Source organism: Neurospora tetraspora (genome assembly GCF_033439725.1).
Source record: "Neurospora tetraspora strain CBS 560.94 chromosome Unknown B0H65scaffold_1, whole genome shotgun sequence".
Lineage (NCBI taxonomy): Eukaryota > Fungi > Ascomycota > Sordariomycetes > Sordariales > Sordariaceae > Neurospora > Neurospora tetraspora.
The window spans coordinates 6,668,882-6,689,760 of NW_026944383.1; the positions used below are offsets into that span (position 1 = coordinate 6,668,882).

The 20,879-nt window shown below is 44.6% G+C and overlaps 5 protein-coding genes across 5 annotated transcripts; 3 read left to right on the plus strand and 2 right to left on the minus strand.

Moving 5' to 3' along the window:
• The first annotated feature begins 506 nt into the window (after positions 1-506).
• Positions 507-2,239, plus strand: B0H65DRAFT_59158 (uncharacterized protein). The gene has a single exon (XM_062831102.1). It carries the CDS (start codon positions 619-621, stop codon positions 1,906-1,908), a length of 1,290 nt encoding a protein of 429 aa, XP_062687191.1. The 5' UTR covers positions 507-618; the 3' UTR covers positions 1,909-2,239.
• Positions 2,240-5,191, plus strand: B0H65DRAFT_59159 (uncharacterized protein). Its single transcript, XM_062831103.1, has one exon. The coding sequence runs from the start codon at positions 2,570-2,572 to the stop codon at positions 5,099-5,101; it is 2,532 nt and encodes an 843-aa protein (XP_062687192.1). The 5' UTR covers positions 2,240-2,569; the 3' UTR covers positions 5,102-5,191.
• A 1,443-nt stretch (positions 5,192-6,634) lies between these two features.
• Positions 6,635-9,400, minus strand: B0H65DRAFT_505663 (uncharacterized protein; the record flags this gene model as incomplete). The annotated part of the gene is made up of 2 exons (XM_062828003.1): positions 6,635-8,804; positions 8,880-9,400. The coding sequence occupies 2 exons, from the start codon at positions 9,398-9,400 to the stop codon at positions 6,635-6,637; spliced, it is 2,691 nt and encodes an 896-aa protein (XP_062687193.1).
• Positions 9,401-16,507: 7,107 nt separating this feature from the next.
• On the minus strand, positions 16,508-18,199 carry B0H65DRAFT_59261 (uncharacterized protein). Its single transcript, XM_062831129.1, has 3 exons — positions 17,909-18,199; positions 17,086-17,479; positions 16,508-17,022 (listed from the first exon to the last, which is right to left on the minus strand). Exons 1-3 carry the CDS (start codon positions 18,092-18,094, stop codon positions 16,667-16,669), a joined length of 936 nt encoding a protein of 311 aa, XP_062687194.1. The 5' UTR covers positions 18,095-18,199; the 3' UTR covers positions 16,508-16,666.
• Positions 18,200-18,720: 521 nt separating this feature from the next.
• B0H65DRAFT_59209 (NADP-dependent oxidoreductase domain-containing protein) lies at positions 18,721-20,541 on the plus strand. The gene is made up of 3 exons (XM_062831119.1): positions 18,721-19,034; positions 19,096-19,647; positions 19,717-20,541. The coding sequence occupies exons 1-3, from the start codon at positions 18,983-18,985 to the stop codon at positions 20,103-20,105; spliced, it is 993 nt and encodes a 330-aa protein (XP_062687195.1). The 5' UTR covers positions 18,721-18,982; the 3' UTR covers positions 20,106-20,541.
• Positions 20,542-20,879: the final 338 nt, after the last annotated feature.

Here is a 20,879-nt window from a genome sequence, read left to right on the forward strand (position 1 = left end):
GTGAACAGTTGAGGTGGAGAGATGCGGCTCTTGGCAGAGACGAAGAAGAGCACATGTAAGTAATTGCATTACACGGTAGTTGAGTCAGATTAGACTGACAACACACTCTAGGATGTTCTCATCAGAGGCTCAAGGTTGCTAGCGAACAGTTAACATGGCCACCGGCGTCTGAGAAACGTAGTGGAAGAGTGTCAACGTGAACAGCCATGACCACCTTCCCGCATGGGAATCTCCAACCTCCTCGATATAAACACCAACCGACTTGGTGTACGACAAACATCCGCTGTGAACGCCTGGTATCACGAGGATGCCTGTGGAAGCTTGCATGGTGCGACTTCTTAGGGGCAAACACATACGTCGGCATTCTGGGCTTGAACGGCAGTGTTTCTGACATCAAGAGACTGGACGTTACGCTGGATCAAGAGAATATCCACCTCCGAACAAAGACGATCCCGAAATATATAACAGTCAAGCTTTCACACCTCATACCCAGGCCTATTCAAACCCCCAAGCCAGATCTTTTCTGAACACTTCGTTTTGTCAGCAACACGGATCAGTTACCTTGAGATCCTCACAGGGGCGTGTTGTACACCAAATCAAGAGTCTCATATCGCCACAATGCCACAATCTCTACCTTCTCTTCAGGGTGACTTCAAGAGGCCACGGAAAGCTAGGACTGTTGCTTCACATCCAACTCTGGGCAACAGTACTGACTCTCTTCATTGCAAAACGGCCAAAGAAGAGTCTGAACAAGCCGACTCGCTCAATTACGAGGTGGGGGTTGGCAGCAAGGGCGAATGCTCTGCCCAGGAAATCACTACTGGTCAACCAGGAAGGACTGAGCGGTGGCCCCTTGGCGGCTGGGTCTCTGAGATTGTGACCATCATAGTGTCTGCAGGAGTTGCCGCTACGATACCCGTTGTTCTCGGCATCTATAATCACCGCCCCATCCCGCAATTCACTGGGGCCATATCGATTAATGCAGTCATTGCCGTCCTCTCTACCGTCGCAAAGTCCAGTCTGTTGTACGCCATTTCTGCCGCTCTTGGACAGGCCAAATGGGACTGGTACTGCCACGCTCAAAAGTCCAAGAGGCTCAACGAGATGGAGACATTCGACCAAGCCAGTAGAGGACCACTCGGCGCCGCCAAGGTTCTGCTCAGCCGACATACAGCCCTGTCGCCGACCTCTGTAGGCGCACTTGTCGTCATTCTCTGTCTTCTTGTCGACCCTTTCACTCAACAGGTCGTGGGCTGGGCCGAAAGGCAGGTCCTGGTGCCGTCCGAGGAAGTGTGGACACCTAAAGCAACTGTTCCCTATTTTTGCCCATCGTGGTACGGCGTCGAGCCAAACGAGTGTAAATCCAGGTTTTCTGACGCTGTCAGTGCTGGTATCTGGGTTGAGCCTGAGGTATACAAATTCGACGCTCATTGCCCTACCGGCGATTGCGAATGGGAACCATTCGAAACGATTGAATTCTGCGTGGATAATGGGATTGTCGAGCCTTCGACCGCAAACTGCGATATCTCTTTCAATCAGACACATTTCGATCAAGGCTATAACATTTACAATGGAACTCAAGGAGAGGCCAGTATGGCGTGGTCTAAGCCTTGCGATTTATTCCCAGGTGTCTGGAATTACTCCGAGCCAGAGAGGTTTGAGTATTGGGGCAGTGACTGGGGCTCCACGTTTAACAACATAGGATCAGTCAAGGCGGTTCAGAGTAGCTTCAGGATGGACCCCTATAACTTGACCTATTACAACTCAACTCCGGTGCCATACCTGTTCGTTAGGTTCCCAGCCGAGATTATCACATGGCTGCCAAACTCGTACTTAACAACTGACGGGTTAGCAAACGCGGACGTGAACAATGTATCTGATGTTCATATACCAAGCCCACATTGGTGATGGCTCATACACGCTTCGCCCTGGAGACATTCGAGGGAGGGGCTTTCACTCGGATTCCAGAAACTCTACGGCCAGAGATCACGGAGTGGTCAGCGCTATCTCTTTGCAAGGTTGAGAGAAAGATGTCTGTCAAGAATGGGACGCTCCATTCGTCAACCATTACATCCACGCGCCTTCAACAGTCAAACCCTTTACTCCCGGAAGCCTTGAACGTGGATTGTTGGGGTCCAGAGAACGTGAACCTAAGTAGCCCATCAATGGCGTGGCTTTCCGTACCTCCTCCACCACTCTCAGATCTACATCGATCCCCTTACAGGGCGGATCCCTCGACAGGCGCCTTCTGCTTGTTCAACGGGTACATCGTGGACTACGAACTCTATCAAAGAATTGCGTTTGTGTTGCGCTGGACCATAAGATATAACGCAACGGGACAACACGCTGACGACCGTCTTGTCTACGATCACTGGGAACGAGACAATGGTGGCGGAAGCACTCACTTCATCGAGTTCTCTGATGTTCCTGATCGCATCAGTAAGCGAGGGCTGGGCTCCGTCATGACCTCCATCACCGCTGCGCTCAACAACCTCACTTTGGCAACGAGCGACAACCGAGCGACAGGCAGTTACGTCGTGCGCGAACGAATCTTGGAAGTGCGCTGGCCATGGTTGGCACCACTCTTTCTGGTGGAGCTCCGGTTACTACACTTTTGGCTGGCTACTACGCTAAGCTCTTGCGTTGGAGACCTTGTTTAACGTCATTCAAGACTTCGAAGATGGCACAATCTCATACTCGTGTCTTTGACGACTCCACGCGGTCACGATACCCGCCTCATATTTCCGATTCGCCGTCGCAAGCATACTTTCCCATCGACATCACTGAAGAGGTTATCAACCTCAAACCGATGGGAGCGGATGAATCCGAGGAACCAACTCGATCACTCCTCCACCAGGTGGCGGTCACAGAAATCAACGACAGTGACTCTTGCCTCCTCAAACAACGCAACATCAGCGGTCACGGCGGGAGTGGTGGTGGTGATAGCGATAGGCTTTTCAAGGATGTCTCAGAAACTTTCAAAGACTGGTTCACTAATGGCTGGTTTACCGAGATCCTGGCCGTCTTGGTTTCCTTTGCCTGCGCTGTTGCCATACCTGTCGTGCTTGGTGTCTACAACCATAACCCGGTCCCAAAGCTACCGTGGGATGTTTCGCTCAACGCCGTCGTTTCCGTTCTCTCCACCGTGGCCAAGTCCAGCCTCTTGTACACTATATGTGCTGCTTTGGGACAGGACAAATGGGACTGGTACGATACCGGTACTCATGGCTTACAACAACAAACATTCATGAATGACAGCAAGAGCAAGATGAGTCATGGGAGAGAGAGGAGGCTTAAGGATATGGAGACGTTGGATCAGGCGAGCAGGGGGCCACTTGGGGCCGTCAAGATTTTGACCAGTCGTCGCACGGCATTGTCGCCAACATCGTTAGGAGCACTCGTGGTTATCCTTTCGCTTGTTGTTGATCCCTTCACGCAACAGGTCGTTAGTCTTAGGGAACGTCAAAGGCTGGTGTCGTCTGATGAAGTTTGGGCAGCTCGGCCAAGCGCTCCGTTCTTCTGCTATCGGAATTTCGAATATCAGACCTATGGCTCTTGGTCGATGGACTGCGCCAAGATCTTTCAAGACGCCATTCAAGCCGCCATTTGGGTTGACCCCGAGGCTTACAAGCCTCCATCGCACGCTCATTGTCCTAGCGGAAACTGTGAATGGGAACCATTCCATACGATTGAGTACTGTCTCGACAATCGAGTCATTGAATCTCCAACAGGATACTGTGACATATCTTTCAACCAGTCTGAATTCAATGAAGCTTATAGATACTACAACGACACCGGAAAACATCGGGTCATGATCCAGGATTGCAAGCATATGATCAGTCCTCTCAATATTACAAAGTGGTCGGAAAAACCCAAGGTTGTTGTTGTGGATACGTTTCGGGACAACGAGTTTGGCGGAAAATCGATGTTTCCTAATTCTTCACAATCCGCATATTTGCCATCTTTCGGGTCAGAAACTTCGGTTGCTACTGGATTCGAGATGGCTTACCGAAACAGGAACTATACCAACAAAGGGCCTTCCCCGTATTTATGGACCAGATTTCCAACGGAGGTTATTACATCGGTGCCACCAGAGGAGAACAACATCACCAATGAATTCGGCGTGCGAATCCCAGGACCCCTCACAATCATGGCTCATACTCGGTACGATATGGTACCCGAGGTCTACCGTTCAATAACCTTCTCGTACAATGTAACCGACTGGTATCGGCCACCAATCGAACTACGAGTCAATCTAACGGAATGGTCAGCGCTATCTTTCTGCCAGGTCGAGAGGAAGATAAGCGTTGTGAATGGGACGACCGTTTCCAAAGTCGCGGCGTCCAAGTACCTACAACCTGCGTATACTAACATCGCCGAGGAGCAATACAATGCCACGTTCTGGGCCCCCGAAGACCATATAAAAAACAATGCAACCATGTTCTCAGTCCTTACAAAGGACCCCACTGGATCTTTTTCTCCAGATGAGATTGGGCCCCGGAGGTACCAAGCGGATAACTCGACGGGCGCCTTCTGTTTATATAAAGGAGTATTCCAGTTCTTCACCGACCCGGCTGCCTGGCTGACCCAAATTCTTCGCGCGACGAAGGCCACAAGCGCAGAAGGGGATGACGATGTGCAGATATGGAACGTGCAGTGGGGAAATCCAAGACTGGATGACGAAGATCCTGACCAGATGACTGCTTCTCGAATCTCCCGGCGAACACTGCCTGCCGTCATGACATCGATCACCGCAGCGCTCAACAACATGAACTATGCCGCAACCAACGAGAGGATCACGGGGAGCTATGTCGTGCGCGAGACCATCCTGGTAGCGCGCTGGGAATGGCTGACGGTGCTCTTCAGCATCGAGATCATGGGAATGGGCTACTTACTCTACATCATTTTTAGGCCCAGAACCGCAGCCGGAGTCTGGAAAGACTCGATCTTCGCTGTCTTGTACCACGGATTGGACGATGGAGCTAGGGACACCATCGGGCATGTGAAGAACCTGCGAGATATGAGGAAGGCGACTGAGTACATGGAGGTTCGTCTCGACCAGCCTAAGGAGGACAATCGCGTTGTCCTGGTTCGGGACTAGTAGTCGGTCGTCTTATCCTCACCAAAGTTATTATGTCTTCTATATCAAGATACCGCTCCCAATGAAAATGGTCTTCTTGTACCTTCTCGGTGGCTATTTACCTTGCTCCTTGCGTTGTCTGCCGTTGCGGGTTTCACGATTTCACCACCCGCTCGGCGAGCAAGATAAAATAATAACAAACACTGCTTTCGTCTGAAATGACACACGAACGTCGCTCCCTGCACCTGGTTGGGACATAGTATACCATCTCTCAGAAGGTTTGAGGGCCAAAACTCACAAACCTTGTTGCCATACGCAAGGTGTCATCAACGAATAGCGAAATAGTAAGTCAACTTACGCTCACCCCTTCGGAGAAAATTTTGTCAAAACCTATACCAGAAAAGAAGAAGAGAAAAAGAAAAGAAAGAAAAACCCCATTTTTGGTGCACTTCACCCTCAATATACGTGCCGTAACGGGTCCCTTTAACCTCTCTTCACATGTCTTCCAAAGACTTTCCAACATATTACCACCCTCCCTACCCTTCTTAACCATACCCTGCTCACACCAACTGGTTGTCACATAATCCCCCAGGTATAATCACTTCACAACCAGGACAGTACAGCTAGCTAGGATCACGAACTGCATACCACGACGAAAGAAGCCTTTTGAACCTTGAACTTCCATACAACCAACGAAACATACAAGGAACATTTCCCAAATCATCGTTCATGATACTCCATGCTACATGATACACTAAACTACAATACACGCGCTCCCGCCCACTTACTACTACCTCTGACTGTTCCGAGTCCTGTTCTCCCATCCCATCACCAAAGCCAACGACCCAACCCAGACAGGTACCTCCCAGCCAGTTTCTCCTACCAACATGTGATGATCCATTACCGCATGCCCTCTTGATGCATTAACCTCCCATCTCACCCCATCCCATCCATTCCTAACCCATCCCATCCATTCCTAGCCCATCCTAACCCTAACCATTCCCTTCCTTCCCTTCACTTCCAAATTTCCCCCAGTGATTTGATTTGATTGTAGACGAGTAAATTTGAGAAATTGTGTCTTTGTTGGACATTTTTTTGCTTTGCTTTGCTTTGCTTGCTTGCATTAACTGGTATGAACCCAAGATTTGCGGTATAGGACAAGACACTGCAAATAATGACGAAGTGATGGCGGGTGTACATTGCTCTTTCCTTTCTAACTTGCTTGGAGCTGATGTGATGATGATAAGGAACGCTGATGATAAAGGTAGGTAGGTAGGTAGTGATGGAGACCCGATCAATGGTGGGAAAGGAACTAAGAATACAGGTATATGAGTTTGCAACGTCCATCTTCGAGGAGGAATGAGGTGGTAGAGGTAGGTAGATAGATAGACAGAAAGATAGGTAAGGTAGAAGCTACGCCAAGCAGCAGTTCAAATGAAATGTTACCACCCAAAGCTACACCCTCTCACTCCTCTTCCAAGCCGTCGTCGGCGGCGGCATCTTCCCCATCATCATCTTATGGTCATCGATAGCCTTGCTTAACCCAACAGTCCCCTAAAACTCGTCTTCAAAGGGGCAATCAACGCTATCGTGACCGTCACGCTCGCACAAGGCACACCACTTGGACGCATCCACGATTCCGCTCTCCTTGCCGGCTACGGGACCCGACTCCATCAGGTTGGGAAGGGGCGCTGCCTTCGCAACAGTGACAGATGGCACGATAGGAGCCGTGGGGATAGGCTCCAAGGGAGTAGTAGACCGGGCAGCGAGCTCAGCCGAGGCAAGCTGAGGAGTCAGGGGCTGGGTCCGAGCCCTGCTAGGGGAAAGGGGCGCCGGCTTGATGTCGTCGTCCTTGGTGGAGATGGTCATGGAGCCCATGGCGCTGACGATGTCGTCCTTGTCCTCGTCCGCCTCCTCATCATCGTCCTTGTCCTCGTCCGCCTCCTCATCATCGTCCTTGTCCTCGTCCGCCTCCTCATCATCGTCCTCGATTTCGGAGGCAAGAGACTGCGACTTGCTCTGCTGCTGCTTCTGGTTGGCGTTCTCGGTCTCGTTGGTAGAGCCAAACATGTTGGTGCAGGTAAGAATATCGTGACCAGAAGTGTCACAGAGCTCGCACCAGAGAGTGCTGTTGTCGGTTGCGGTGCTGTAGGAGTCACTTTCGGGCATCGCCTCGAGAGTTGATCCCCGGCTCCTGAGAGCCTTGTCCGTATTCTGGGGAACAGGTACCACAGTGCTTCGCGAATCACGCTGCGAGTTGCGCTCGTTGTTGCTGCCGATCGTCATGGTGCTAGAACGATGGTTCGACTCGGTTGCAGCGTTGCCTCTCCGCAGTATCTCAATCTCACGCTCGAGCTCCTCCTCGCGGCTGGCTTTGCTGTCGAGCATGGCGCGAAGCTCGGCGACCTCGCGCTCAAGCTTCTCACGAGCGAGACGATCCTCGATGCACTCGCCTGTCTTGGCGGTTGGCGTCATGGCATCATCATCATCATCGGGAGCAGAATCTCTGCTGAGTGAGTGAATGATAGCCTTAAGGCCTCTGATCTCATCCTCCTTCTGTTCCAGTTCCTTGGCAAGAGGGCCGCTGTTCGGGGAGCCATTTGCGCCGTTAATAGCGGCCTGCGCCTTCTCCCTTTCCCGGCGGAGCTCGGTACGCGTTCTTTCTACCTCGCCACGGAGGAATTCAACCTCACCCCGGGCCTCTGCCTCCCCTCTACGGGCGTCTTCAAGGCCCTCCTCCAGCTCCTGAACCAACTCTTCCAGTTGCTTAAGCTGTATAGCAACGGCATCCACATCTTCGGTTCGTTCCCTCAGCTCCTGATTCTCCTGCATGAGTTCCTCGATCTTCGTCTCGTAGATCCTTTGGGTCTCTGAGCTCGCCAGCTCCAGGGTATCAATAGTGCTCCGGAAGTCGGCCCGGTGTGCGTCGAACTCGGCAGTCAGCAGGGCAATCTTGTCGTTCTTTTCTTGCAGTAATGCTCGAAGCTGAGCAACGTCCTTATCTTCGAACTCTTCGTGTCGTGATCGATCGCGCAACGAGCCTTCCGAGCTCTCGATGAGAGCCTGAAGCTCAGTAAGACTGCTTTCCATCTCGACCAGTGTTGCTGCCTGGTCCCTCAGCTGCCTCTCGCGGTCTTCAAGCTGAGTTCTGAGTTTCTCTAGCTCCTCCTCGTGGGCATTACTACCAAGGCGCGAGGCCGCCCGCGAGGGGCCGCGGAACCTCATTCCTGGTATAGACCCGGCAGCGACACCTCCATTGTGTCCGCTGATGGAAGCGGCATCGTCGTCGTCAAAGTTTGGCTGGTGGGCATTGCCGAGGGAGGAGATACTACGAGGTCCGACACTACCTTTCCTCGTATGGGAGGGCAACCGCTTGCCCGTGTCTCCTGGCACTCCGCGAACGCTCTGAGAAAACTTATTAGGCTGTGGACTGGGGAATCGTCCAGGAGGGCCTGGTGTGGCAAGTGAAGGGCGCGATCCGGGCGTCATCTGCAGCCGCCTCATGGGCGACTCCGGACGAACAGCACCGGGCCCAACAGACTGGCTGAACTTTCGTATAGAGGGGGTAGTCGACGCACGGCCTCCGAGCTTCAACGCGGGTCCGGGTGGGACAGCATCGGTGGGCGTGCGAGGGAGGGAGCTACTGCCGGCATCCCGCTTGACGGCTTTGGATAGGGGGAGGAAGATGCCAGCCCCGGGCAGGCTGGTGTTGAAGTAGGAGACACTGGCAAAGGTTTGCGCATTAGCTCGAGTCCAGGCCCCCTTCAAAAAGAAGCATGTTAGAGGATTGTCTGCTTACCCATCGACATCACCGCTGTTCTTTCCGCGAGAGGCAAACTCGCGGTGAAGTTCGACTCCGGCAAAGATACCCTTGCGCCCATCGACTGAACCGATGAAGCGAACGGTACCGGTCATGTTGCCGGGGACCTCGACGATGTCACCAATAGTGATCTCATCGCCGGTGGTCATGGTACCGGGGTTGATAGTAAGAGGCATCGTGTCGTTGTCGGTGGTGTTTAGGACGGAATTCAGAGCGTAGGCTTCGGTATCATCGGGGATGGTAGCCAGAGAGTTCTGCGTGAGGGCGGCGTGGGAGGCCTTGCGCGACAGCGCCGGCGGGACAAGGCGCGATGACAGAGACGGAGGAGACTGGGACTGTGACTGCGACTGGGACGAGTAGAGCTGGTTGAGATTCGGGGTTGATGCTGTAGCTATGCCGCTGAGGCCTCGGCCGGTGCGTGCTGGTCTCGAGAGTCCGAGTCTAGGTTTGGGAGTGGTCGTGTAGGTGGTGGAAGTTGCTGTGGTGGTGGTGGAGGTCATCTTGGACCAGCTTTGTGGCGGCCACCGACCTGCAAAGGCGGTCGAAGTCTGCCTGTCTGCTGGGCTAGGGGTAGGGGGTGGACTAGCAGGACTAGGTGGACTAGTAGATGCCGAAAGAAGGCCAGTCACGAGCGTGCGTCTGGCGGGAGGTGAACAAGGTTCAGGTCAGAAGTGAGAGTCTTGTTTACACACCCCACTTAAGCCCACCTCTCCGGAGCTGCTGAGCGATCTGCTGAGCGATCGCCCCTGACCGGTCCTTGTGCACTTGTGTGCTCGCGGTGCACAGGAATGCACGGGAGTGGGCTCGCTAACAGCGCCTGCCTTGCCTGTGTGACCCGCGTCTGTGGTACCGTCCACTAAAAAGTAGCGGGATGGAGCCTCTCGTCCAGGGGTGAGTGCGACTGCCGTGCGGACAGGGAATCCCACCGGGCCTCGGTGACTGCGTCTGCTTGAGACGGTGAGATGCGCGAGCGGGACGGGAGTCTGGGAGTGAGGTACCCGTTGGGGAGTGGAGTCATTTCTATCTGTTCCCCAACTTTACTAGGCAGAGTTGGTCACAAAACCACCGGACATCACAAAACCCAACCGGACAGCAAAATGCAGCCCGGAAAAGGCCAAAACCCTACCTTTCAACTTTGCATTACTATAAGTCTACCAAACCTTAACTAAAAAATTTATTTTGACCTTCTTTTGATTTCTCTCTTCTCTCTCAATCTAATAAACCTACTTGCACGTATCCTACTATAATACCCAGCCTACTATGAGCTAAAGAACTAAATACTCTATTTTGGAGTTATAACGTTTCTTACTAACTTTAAAGTATTATAACTCTACTAAATCGGGTCCGATTTGGGAACTTATATCTTTATTTTATAGATCTTTATTTAATTCATCTACTAGATTAGGACATATATACTCCACTTCAACAACTCTAACTCTATAAAATACTTAAACGAAGGTAATTTTGGTAGTTTTTAATTAGAAATATATAATTATATATATTTTTAAATTTAATAAAAGGTTTTGAAAAAGGAAAGAATTACAATAAAAGTATTAAAATTGAATTCTAATAACTATTTTATAAATAAGGTATAAAACAGGTATTAATATTCATTAATAAAAATTTAAGATAGTATATATAGTTTTATTTATATTTATAAATTAGAATTTAATACTAATTAATTATTATAAATTAAACTTAATATTCTTTAGAATATTTATAAGATTATTTTTAAAAGTTTACGAAATAGCCGCGCAAATATTATTTATATAAAGTATTCTAAAGGGTAAATAATTGGTATAATAAATTTTAATTTTCTAATATTAACAAATTAGGGTTATTTAGTAGGCTTTCGAGGGTAAAGATATTATAAATATACCAAAGAATCAATAACGAGTAAAATAGTATATAACTTATATAGAAGGGTTAAAGATTAATAAAAATATCAATAAATAATATTTAATTATTTTAAAATTCTTTTTCTTTCGAAGAATTCTTTTCCTATTATAAATCTTTTAAACTATATAACTATATAGTTAAAAACCGGGTTATGTAATTGAATCCCTTATATTTAAAACATTTTAAAAATAAATTTATTTAATTTTATAAGCTAGAAGTAAATTAATGAATTTATTTCAAAGTTAAAAGGTTTTTAAATTCTTAAAATAATAAAGGAGGTTTTTATTTTATAAAGGCTTTTATTTACTTCACTTATTTGTATACGCTACGGACGCTACGATTGTATTTTAAATTACTTAATATAGTATAAAATATTTTTATAACTTATATAGAAGTAAATATTATATATAAAATAGAATTTTAATTACGAATATATATTCGAATATAATCGAATATATTCAATTTAAAATATAGGTTATATATATATAAAATAGAATTTTAATTACGAATATATATTCGAATATAATCGAATATATTCAATTTAAAATATAGGTTATATATATATAATATATAATTTATCTTACTATTATAATATTCCATATATTACGATAATATAATATCAACCGTTAAATTAATTATATATATATATTTATTATATAATATATAGATTAAAATTAATAATAATCTATTTTATAAAAGACTATTAAAAAAATACTAAAATAGTCTTCTTATAAGCTTTATTAAAAACTTTTTAAATAACTTTATATATGATTTTAACTATTATATTATAATATTCAACTTTTTATATAATATTTTATATAATTTCAAATACTATCTTATAGTATTTAACATTTTACATAGACTTTTTAATTGAACCTTTTAAACGATTTAATATATAGTTTTAAATATTCTTCCAAAATATTTAACTTAATATATAAATCCTATATTTAAATCCTTTAAATAATCCTTTGTATAATTATTCGCATTTATTTATTTTAATCGTTTATTTTTTCTTTAAATAATTATCATATTTTAATTAATTGTTTTTACTTTTCCTTTTTGTATACTTTCTAACTATTAATTTAAAGAATATATTACTTAATGGTTAAAACTATAATTTCTAATTCTTACGAAATTAATTTATGTAATAAATATATAAAACTAATTCATAATTATAAAACTTAATTTCCTTAAAATACCTTTTAATAAATTTAAATAAATCTTAATAATTATTAATGTACTATAATTAAATTAGATATTCAATAGGTATTTAATATAAAGTAAGTAAATTAGTTTTTATTTTTATAAATAATTGTATTTATAATCAATATATTAATAGAGTAATAAGGTAATTAAGTAATTAATTTCAATATAGTACAAATAAAATAAAGTTTTTTATATAGAAATAATAATTATAATTAATATACAAAGAAAATAGTAAAATAATTATATTCTAAAGCGTTGAATTTTAATATAAACTAAATAATTTAATTTCCTTTTTATAAAGGTAGCGAATATAGTTAGTATTTAAATAAGGTAATAATATAATAAAGTAATTAATTTTAATATAAATTTAGTAAATTAATATATATTAATTTAAAGAAATAGTCGTAATTAATATATAAATAGAATCGTAAAACAATTAAATTATAATGTAATTAACTTTAATATACGGTAAGTAAATTAATTATCTTTATATGAAAGTATTAATTATAGCCGATATATAAATAAAGTAGTAAAATAAATAGTATTACGAAGTTAAAATATAATATTAATATAAAAATATATTATTATATAAAGGATGAAGGAAATAATTGTAAATTATATTTAAACAATTAACTTTAAACAAGATACTTTATTATAAGGTGGTTTATTTAATTAGGCTCTAAGCATTTAAAGAAATACTTATAGTTTATACAAATATATAATTAATTATAAGAGTAAATTAAAATATTATTACGTATAATAAGCCTTATCAGATAAATCTTATAGTAATTAGCTAATTAATTTATATATAAAGTAAATAAATTAATTCTCCTTATATAAAGGTAGTAAATATAATTAATATAAAAGTAGGGTAACAGAATTCTAAAATAGTAGAATAATAAAATAGTAAAATAAAAAAGTAGTAAATTTAAATATAAAATAATTAAATTAATTTCTATTTTATAAACGTAATAATTACGGGTAAAATATAAATAGAATAGAAAAGTAATAAAGTAATAAAATAATTAATTTAAATATAAAATAAATAAAATAACTAAATTAAAAACCATAAATACAGTTTATATATATATTATAATTATTATAAAGAAAATTATCCTTTTCTATAAAGTAATAAGAAAATTCCTAAATTTTTATATCTTTCGTATATTAATATTTACTAGTAATAATAAGTTAATTTAATTAAACTGTTATAAAGGCTATTATACTTAATTTAAAGATTAAAATTATAGTATTTAAACTACTTTGTAGCTTATATTCTAATACTTTATACTTATATTCTTTACGTATAAACGGTTAATTCGAAGCCTTTCCTTTTTGTTTTAAAAAACAAACCTTCTTTATACTTTTAATAGTATTATTTCTTTGTAAATTTTGATATCTTAAAGCAATCCAACTCTCCCCGTACTACAAAGTTAAATAAAATATTTAATTTAAATATAAATAAGTAAAATAATTCTTTTAGAGTTAAAAGGTAAGATTTAAATATATAATATAACCCTTCTATATAAGTTAGAGTATTTAATTTAGGTATAAAATATATAAAATAATTATTTTGAAATTAATAGTTATAATTAAAATTATTTAATAATATTTATTAATTAAAATCTTTAATTAATATATAAAATTTAATTAATTACGTACTTGATTCTACTAATTATTCCTTACCCCGTATATATATATATCTTTTGAAAAGGATAATTAATTATATTTAATTTGTAAATACTTCTTTCTCCTATTTTCACTTTATAAAACCTTCTTAATTTTTTAATTGATATTTATACTAATTATATTACACCCTTTATAATAATTATATTAGAAGTTATAAAATGAGATTAATATATTTAAAATAAGCCTTTTAAATACGGTATAATATTCAATTTCAATGAGAAGTAAAGAAAATAATTAATTTGAAATTACTAATTAATATTAATATATAAAGTAGTTTTAAGATGAAGTAAGGTAGTTAGTTTTAATAAAATTGAATATTTAATATAAATATAAAGTAATAAATAGAATATTTCTAAATAAAGTTAATATAAATAGAATAATCCTTTTAAAAATGTAAAAGAATATATTTAAAATATAAATTAAATTAAATAAAAGGTTGTAATATATATAAAATTAGTACTATCGTTTTAAACATAATATCATATTACTTATAATACTCCATAATATTCCTATAGTATAAGTATTTAGTTCTAAAATGATAATTATACTTTATTGATTAATATATAATTTTAATTCAATTTCAATTATTAAAATTAATAGTTAAATATAAATAACCATCTAGAATACGAAATATATATAATTTAAATATATAGATAATCATTAAGAGAATCTAATAAGCTTAATATAGTATTATATAATATAAACCCCTACATTGAAATAATTATTTAACGTTTTATTTTATAGGAAATAAATAATAAAAGTAAATAAATATTTAAAATATATTTTAATAACACTATATATATACCGTTAACTATATAATACAACGGTTTTAATCTATATACTAATATTAATACCTTAAACGGTTGCACGCATCCTAGAATTATACAGAATTTTTAATATAAATATCCAATTTTCATACTTATAATGGAGATGAAACTTGTATGTTAAGTGAAATGCCAAAATAAAAATTACATTTACCTTATATAACTACTTATAAACCTATATACAAGTTTTGGTTATGTTTGGACTATTGGTTGTTGTGTAATTAAATACTACAGAAAATCCCTACAGAAAATGCCCGATTTTGCTGTCCGGTGGGGTTTTGTGATGTCCGGTGGTTTTGTGACCAATTCTGCCTAGCAGAGTTGGGGAATAGACAGGAACTGCTCCACTCTCCCCAACGGGTAGAAAACTTGTGGAAGAGACGGATGGTCTCGGAGAAGTTTTGTTTTAGACCGAGACAATGTGAACCGCCTGTAGTAGCGTATCCGCCTTTCAAGTTCCGTATCGTTCGTTCTTTTATTCTTTCCAGCACCCTTCATATCTAAGGCCCTCTCGGTCAAGAATCTGTTTTCGTCAATGCGCCGGCTTCCTCCCATGCGTTGATGTCGCTTTTGGGTGATGATAGGTTATTCCTGGTCTCTTAGAAGAAGACGGTAGAGGGAGAATGGGTGTCTTCCCCCCACTATGAGCAAGAGGGTTTAATTTACGGATCCGCGGGGGAGGGACACACTTCCTATGGTTCTTTCCAAAGACTTGTCAGCCGTCAAAGATGCTCATTTTAAATCAAGATTTGAGTCAGGATAAGACGGGTATGGTCCCGCGGCTAGTAGCGAGAAGCCCCGACCTGGAAAAGGGGTGGGAGCTGAGGGCATGCCACAGGCGCACGTACCGTTGGTGAATTGTTGTGAACCCGTGAACTGAATGGAAGAAGAAAGAAGCACCGATGCTGAATTGTTGATACGATCAGTCACACCGGAATGCGAAAATAACCGATGAGAAAGAGAAGGAAACGGGGAGAATGGGCACAAAGAGCAACGAGAAGAGATGGAAGAAGGATGACGACTGTTCAGTATCATGGGCTTCCTTCCCATTATTCAAGTACTCTCTACCAGTCCAACAACCAAGGACCCTGCACAAACATAACAAGGAAGCAACACCACAACACCATGGGCCGAGTTGGCGAGAAGGAACTTCAAACATCGTGTCATTGCAGCTGCAAGAGCAACCAAGTATGTACATAATACTAACGTACCGTCCCGACGCCCCTTTTTCGTCTGGTCAGCGGCCTGCTGCATCTCATCGAACCATGCAAACAGGCACAGCAGCTTCGTTGATGTTGACGGCAGGTCGCCGGTGAGGCGTCATTGTCACTGTCACTGTAACCCCCTTAAGGCTAGCTCCTCCTGCACGAGCGGATAGTGCCTAGGAAGAAACAGCCCCAGGGGCAATGTCCTTTCAGCCCATCCGTTCGCTGCCCCTGGATGTAAACAAAGCCATTCGTTGTTGCTTTGGAGGGCCGTCAAGAGGCAATGCCCATTCATCCTCCAGTGAGATTCATGAACTGTTCTCTTTCAAGACGAAGGAGAAAAGTATGCACCCCCCCCTTTTCCATTACTGGTGAGAACGCAGTCGCCATTGGGCACCTCTCAGCTACCCAACAAATGCACTCAGATTCTGTGGTTTAATTACATCCTGGCTGAAGATCGACACCAGTCCAGCCCGGCCTGCGAACTGGACGGTGCCTGAACGTGCTCCCCCTGCGCGCCCTGACAGTAGCCCCCACTTAACACGTTTTCAGCGGAGCACATCCGGGAATATCCCGATGATATCACGGGGAGTCGGAGAGCCCAAGAGAACTCTCCGGAGGCCATCGTTGCTTTCCCGCTGGCTTGGTCTGAAACAAGCCGAGGTGTATCCGGTCATTCGTGTTCAGCTAACTTTATCATATTTCTGTTGTTTTTCTGCCTTTCGTTGATCAACGAAAGGCAAATCATTCTGTTGCCGTGAATCCGAGCCCCCGCCTACAACTTTAGCGACTTTAATGATGCGGCTGTCGTTAGCGGTGTCACCTCGCCATTCGGTTATGGTGTTGCATCGCTGACAGCATTGGCAAATGTCCGGTCCAGGGATTCACAGCTCTTGTTACGGGCCTAGCTTGCCCGTAGCAAAGCCTCACCTTACACCTCTTCCTACCCTCGTACGTCCACGCCACTCTGCACCGCGAGCACCACTATCAACGATGCTACTATCACGGCCAAGGCAATGAACGACAGCAGCATAATCGTCCCTCTGCTGGCCGGGAACTTGCCCTTTATCACCCAATGTTGTCCAAGCAGATAGCGCTTATATCCAAGAAACAGCGTCAAGATACTGATACCCAGAAACGTTGCGCCAAGCGGTTTGCCCAGGTGCCTTAGTGTTTCCGCCTGGTGGGCAGTGTCGTTACCGTCCGATAATGATGTGTTGAGACGGAAGAGTTGAGTGATGGCAATGCCTATCGAGGCAAACGCTAATGAGGTTCGTAGCCATGCGAGGAATGTTCGTTCTGAGGCGCACAAGAAGTCAGCCTGTTGCGGCCCAACATAAGGCTTTGGCTTCCTCTACTCACCTAAAGCAAGATGGTCACGAGCGACGCTGCCCTTATTTTCCAACTCAATGCTCTGGAAATATTCCAGCTTTTTCTTCCATTTACTCGGTTGATGATGCTCGGCCGCCCCGTTCCCAGCTTCGCCCTCGTTATTTGAATGCGTCAATGGTGTTTGTGCGGCCGGACTATGAGCGGCAGATTGGCTTGCTGTCTGTCTTTTGCGCGCCGACAAGTTGGATGTTGGTGTTTGTACCATACTTTGGTAATTAAGTGGTTGGCTTGTTACGATTCCTTGTTGTGTACCTTCGCCGACTCCGGTGATCTCAGTTGTACGAGGCGATAGCGGTGATAGCAAAGGCTGTTGTTGTAGACCGGGACTGGCATTGTCGAGTGCTTCGGCCCTCTCGCGGGCAGCCTGTGTGCGATCGCGAATGTTAGTTACGGCATCAGTCTTCGCGCTGAGATCACTGGCGGCGTCTTATTGTCTCCGGCTGGAAAAGGTTCGAGCCCGGCATGACTGAAGGGGACAGACAGGCTACGAACAGTACGGTTAAGCATGACTTCGGGCGAGGATGCCAGCAGTGGCACTGACTATAGCAACGCAGCTGTGGCTCAAGAAGAAATATTCAAACTCGACGAGCTGAATGACTGACTGTCCGGAATCGCAATGTCGATCATTGGTGGAGACAAGTTCGAAGCTTGTGACTTTCGCGAACAGTCCGTCGAGAACCTCGCTGGGTGTCTGGCTCGTCTGGGTCCCTAGTCTGGATTCTTGGCATCCAGATCCAGCCACCGAAATACGCCCCGGTCACTGATGATTGCGCGTGTTTGGGATGTCACTGACCTTGAGAATCTCATCGAGACGGTCTTGGGTTGATTTTCGTCGCGGGGCCCGAAAGGCTAAAGAGCCGTGGCGGACCAGGTATGGCTCTGGTTCGGTACTCTCAGAAGGCACCTCGGTTGTGGAAGGGGAGGCATGGAGGGCTGGCGCTGACCTCGAGGTCGCAAGCCGCTGGTCGTCGTCGGCCATATTGCGATTGTACTGCACGTGGTCTTGAGCGATCGTACGAGCAGATATGCAGTTTCAACGCGACAATGAGACGTCGGACGGTGGTGTCAACGGGGCCAAGGATTGCGATTCGATTAGAAGATTAATCTATTGGAATTTGGAGGACAGCGCAGAGATTGCGGCGAAGAAGTTGATTTGCGACTCGAGGAATGGCACGCACGGGAAGCCAAGATGCATTGGTCCAGGGAAGCTGCGATTCCAGGCCAAGGGTCCGGATTGTTGGCGTCATCCTGCACTCGGCCTTGTCCCCGCAGAAACCGAACCCTTCAGTGGGTCCCGGTCAGGCATGTTCCGTCTCGGGCCCGGAATAGTAACTTCCCGTTGATATTCGGTTTATATCAGTCGTGACATCCTCCAGAGTGTTCACAGGATAGCTCATATAGTTCATCTCTCAGGTTGTAGTGTATCTTTGGAAAGTGACAGGATGACACGAGATCCCGGAATCATATCCTCCAGAGGAAAGTATTGCAGGAAGCTTGAGGTTTACGCATGACCACCACCTACGAGCATGGCTGGGAAGTTCATGGCTGCTCTTCAACACACGTAACTATATACCTGAAGTAATTAGTAACATGGAGATACTATTCATCCGTTATCGCTCCTGAAGTTCATACCGACCATGGGATTTGATCCGGGACAGGGCCCGTGCCGCCCGCCTGCTCCCGCTCCTAGTTACCCCACTGCCCCGCCCATTGCCCGGGCCCGGGGGCCCCACATCTACGTGAGCCGGCAAGGCGACATCGGGGCGGCCGCCGATTTGGCAGGTCGGCTAATACATAACTAGCTTGAGCATCTCCATTCTTTTGAACTTTACATTGGGCCCCATCATACTTACACATAACAGGAAACATGGTGACCATTCAAGGAAAGAAAGTCGGCAACATAGGCTTCGGCCTGATGGGTATGATGTCCTGAGCACAACCAACCTCTGAGGGCAGTAAGATGCTGACAAGAATCACCAGGCCTGACATGGCGAGCGTCCAAGGTATCGGACGATGAGATCTTTCCCGTCATCAAGGCCGCTCTCGATGCCGGCTGCAACTACTTCAACGGCGGCGAGTTCTACGGCCCTCCAGAACACAACTCCCTGACCGTACTCAAGCGTTACTACGACAAGTATCCGGGGGATGTAGACAAAATCCTCCTCAATGTTAAGGGCTGCATGCTTCCGGGCTTGCTGGCTGCTGATTCCTCGCCTGAGGGTGTCCGGGCCAGCATCGAAAACTCGGTCCGCCTGATTGGGGGCAAGGGAAGGATTGATCAGTTTGAGGCGGCCCGGAAGGACCCCAAGGTGGACATTGAAGTGACCATGAAGGCCATGGGCGAGCACATTCAGGCCGGAGATATCAGGGGCATCGCGTTGAGCGAGGTCAGCGCCCAAACGATCCGCCGGGCTGCAAAGGTGGCCAAGATCACGGCTGTCGAGGTGGAGCTGTCCATCTGGAACACCGAGCCGCTCGAGAACGGCGTGCTGGAGGCTTGCGCTGAGCTTGATATCCCTGTCCTCGCATACAGTATGTCTCTCATGAATGCCTCCTGCTATTTTTCCGTCAGTTGTCGATTTTAACACAGATATCCCACAGGCCCACTTGGCAAGGGCTTCTTGACCGGGCAAGTCAAGTCCTTTGACGATATCCCCGAGGGAGACTTCCGGAGGATGTTGCCTCGGTTCCAACCTGAAGTTTTTGAGACCAATCTTCGGCTGGTTCGGAAGGTAGAGGAACTCGCGGCGAGAAAGGGATGTACACCAGCTCAATTCGCCGTCAACTGGGTTTTGGCCCTTTCTAGACGACCTGGGATGCCAACGATTATCCCCATCCCGGGTGCCTCATCGCCGGAGCGTGTTCGGGAGAATGCTGTGGAGATAGAGCTGACGGAGGAGGATATGGCTGATGTTGAAAAGATCCTCAAGGAATTCGCTCCGGTTGGCGACAGATACCACAAGCATGGCATGGAGCTTCTCGACAACTAAACCCAAGGTTTAGGCAACAAACATTGATATAAGAATCGTGAAGACTGTTCACGAAAGGTGAATGATGAAGGCGTGCATCACTCGCTACAAGAGACTGCAGTGCCCATCCCCACGCCGGTGCTTTTGTGTCCGGGCCTGTTCGGTTATACTACGGGCCCTCGATCGCTGGAAACGCTAACAAAGCCACCTGGAAATGACATCCAACGCCCTGCAATAGACCTTCCTTCCCTTCTTGGTAGCACTAACGCATGACATTGCGACATCCCACTGTGGTAACTGTGACACTCTGTCTGCAAGATGTGATTAAGACGGTCGAGGTTCCTCTCCTTGCTTCATCTACACTACTCGTACAGTTCAATTCGTGAAAGAACGACTCGAGGATAATATCCGGATAGCAGTAGTGGAAGGAAGCAGTGACCCCCAAGTGTTATCGATTCCTTCTGCATCTGATGGGTCCCTTGGCGTGCATCTCACTCTTCCCGCTGTCAGTCATTCGTCCGGCGCGGCTGTCCCTGTTAGTGCCGTTAGTGGCAGGAGCCCCGAAGCCTTATCTACCTCTAGGCTCAAACACGTAAGAGCCTTGCGCGTTCTTCCCAACTTTTTGAGCTCGGCTTTGGAGGACAGCTGCAACTCAAAAGCCAACGTCTCCCTCGTCACAGAGCAGCTTTGAGCACCCGATTGTCTTCCTCATTATTCCTCCCTTCCTTTCAGGTTACTTCATCTCTTACAGCGACACTTATCTCGGATTACCCCAGCACCATATCTCTGTCCTAT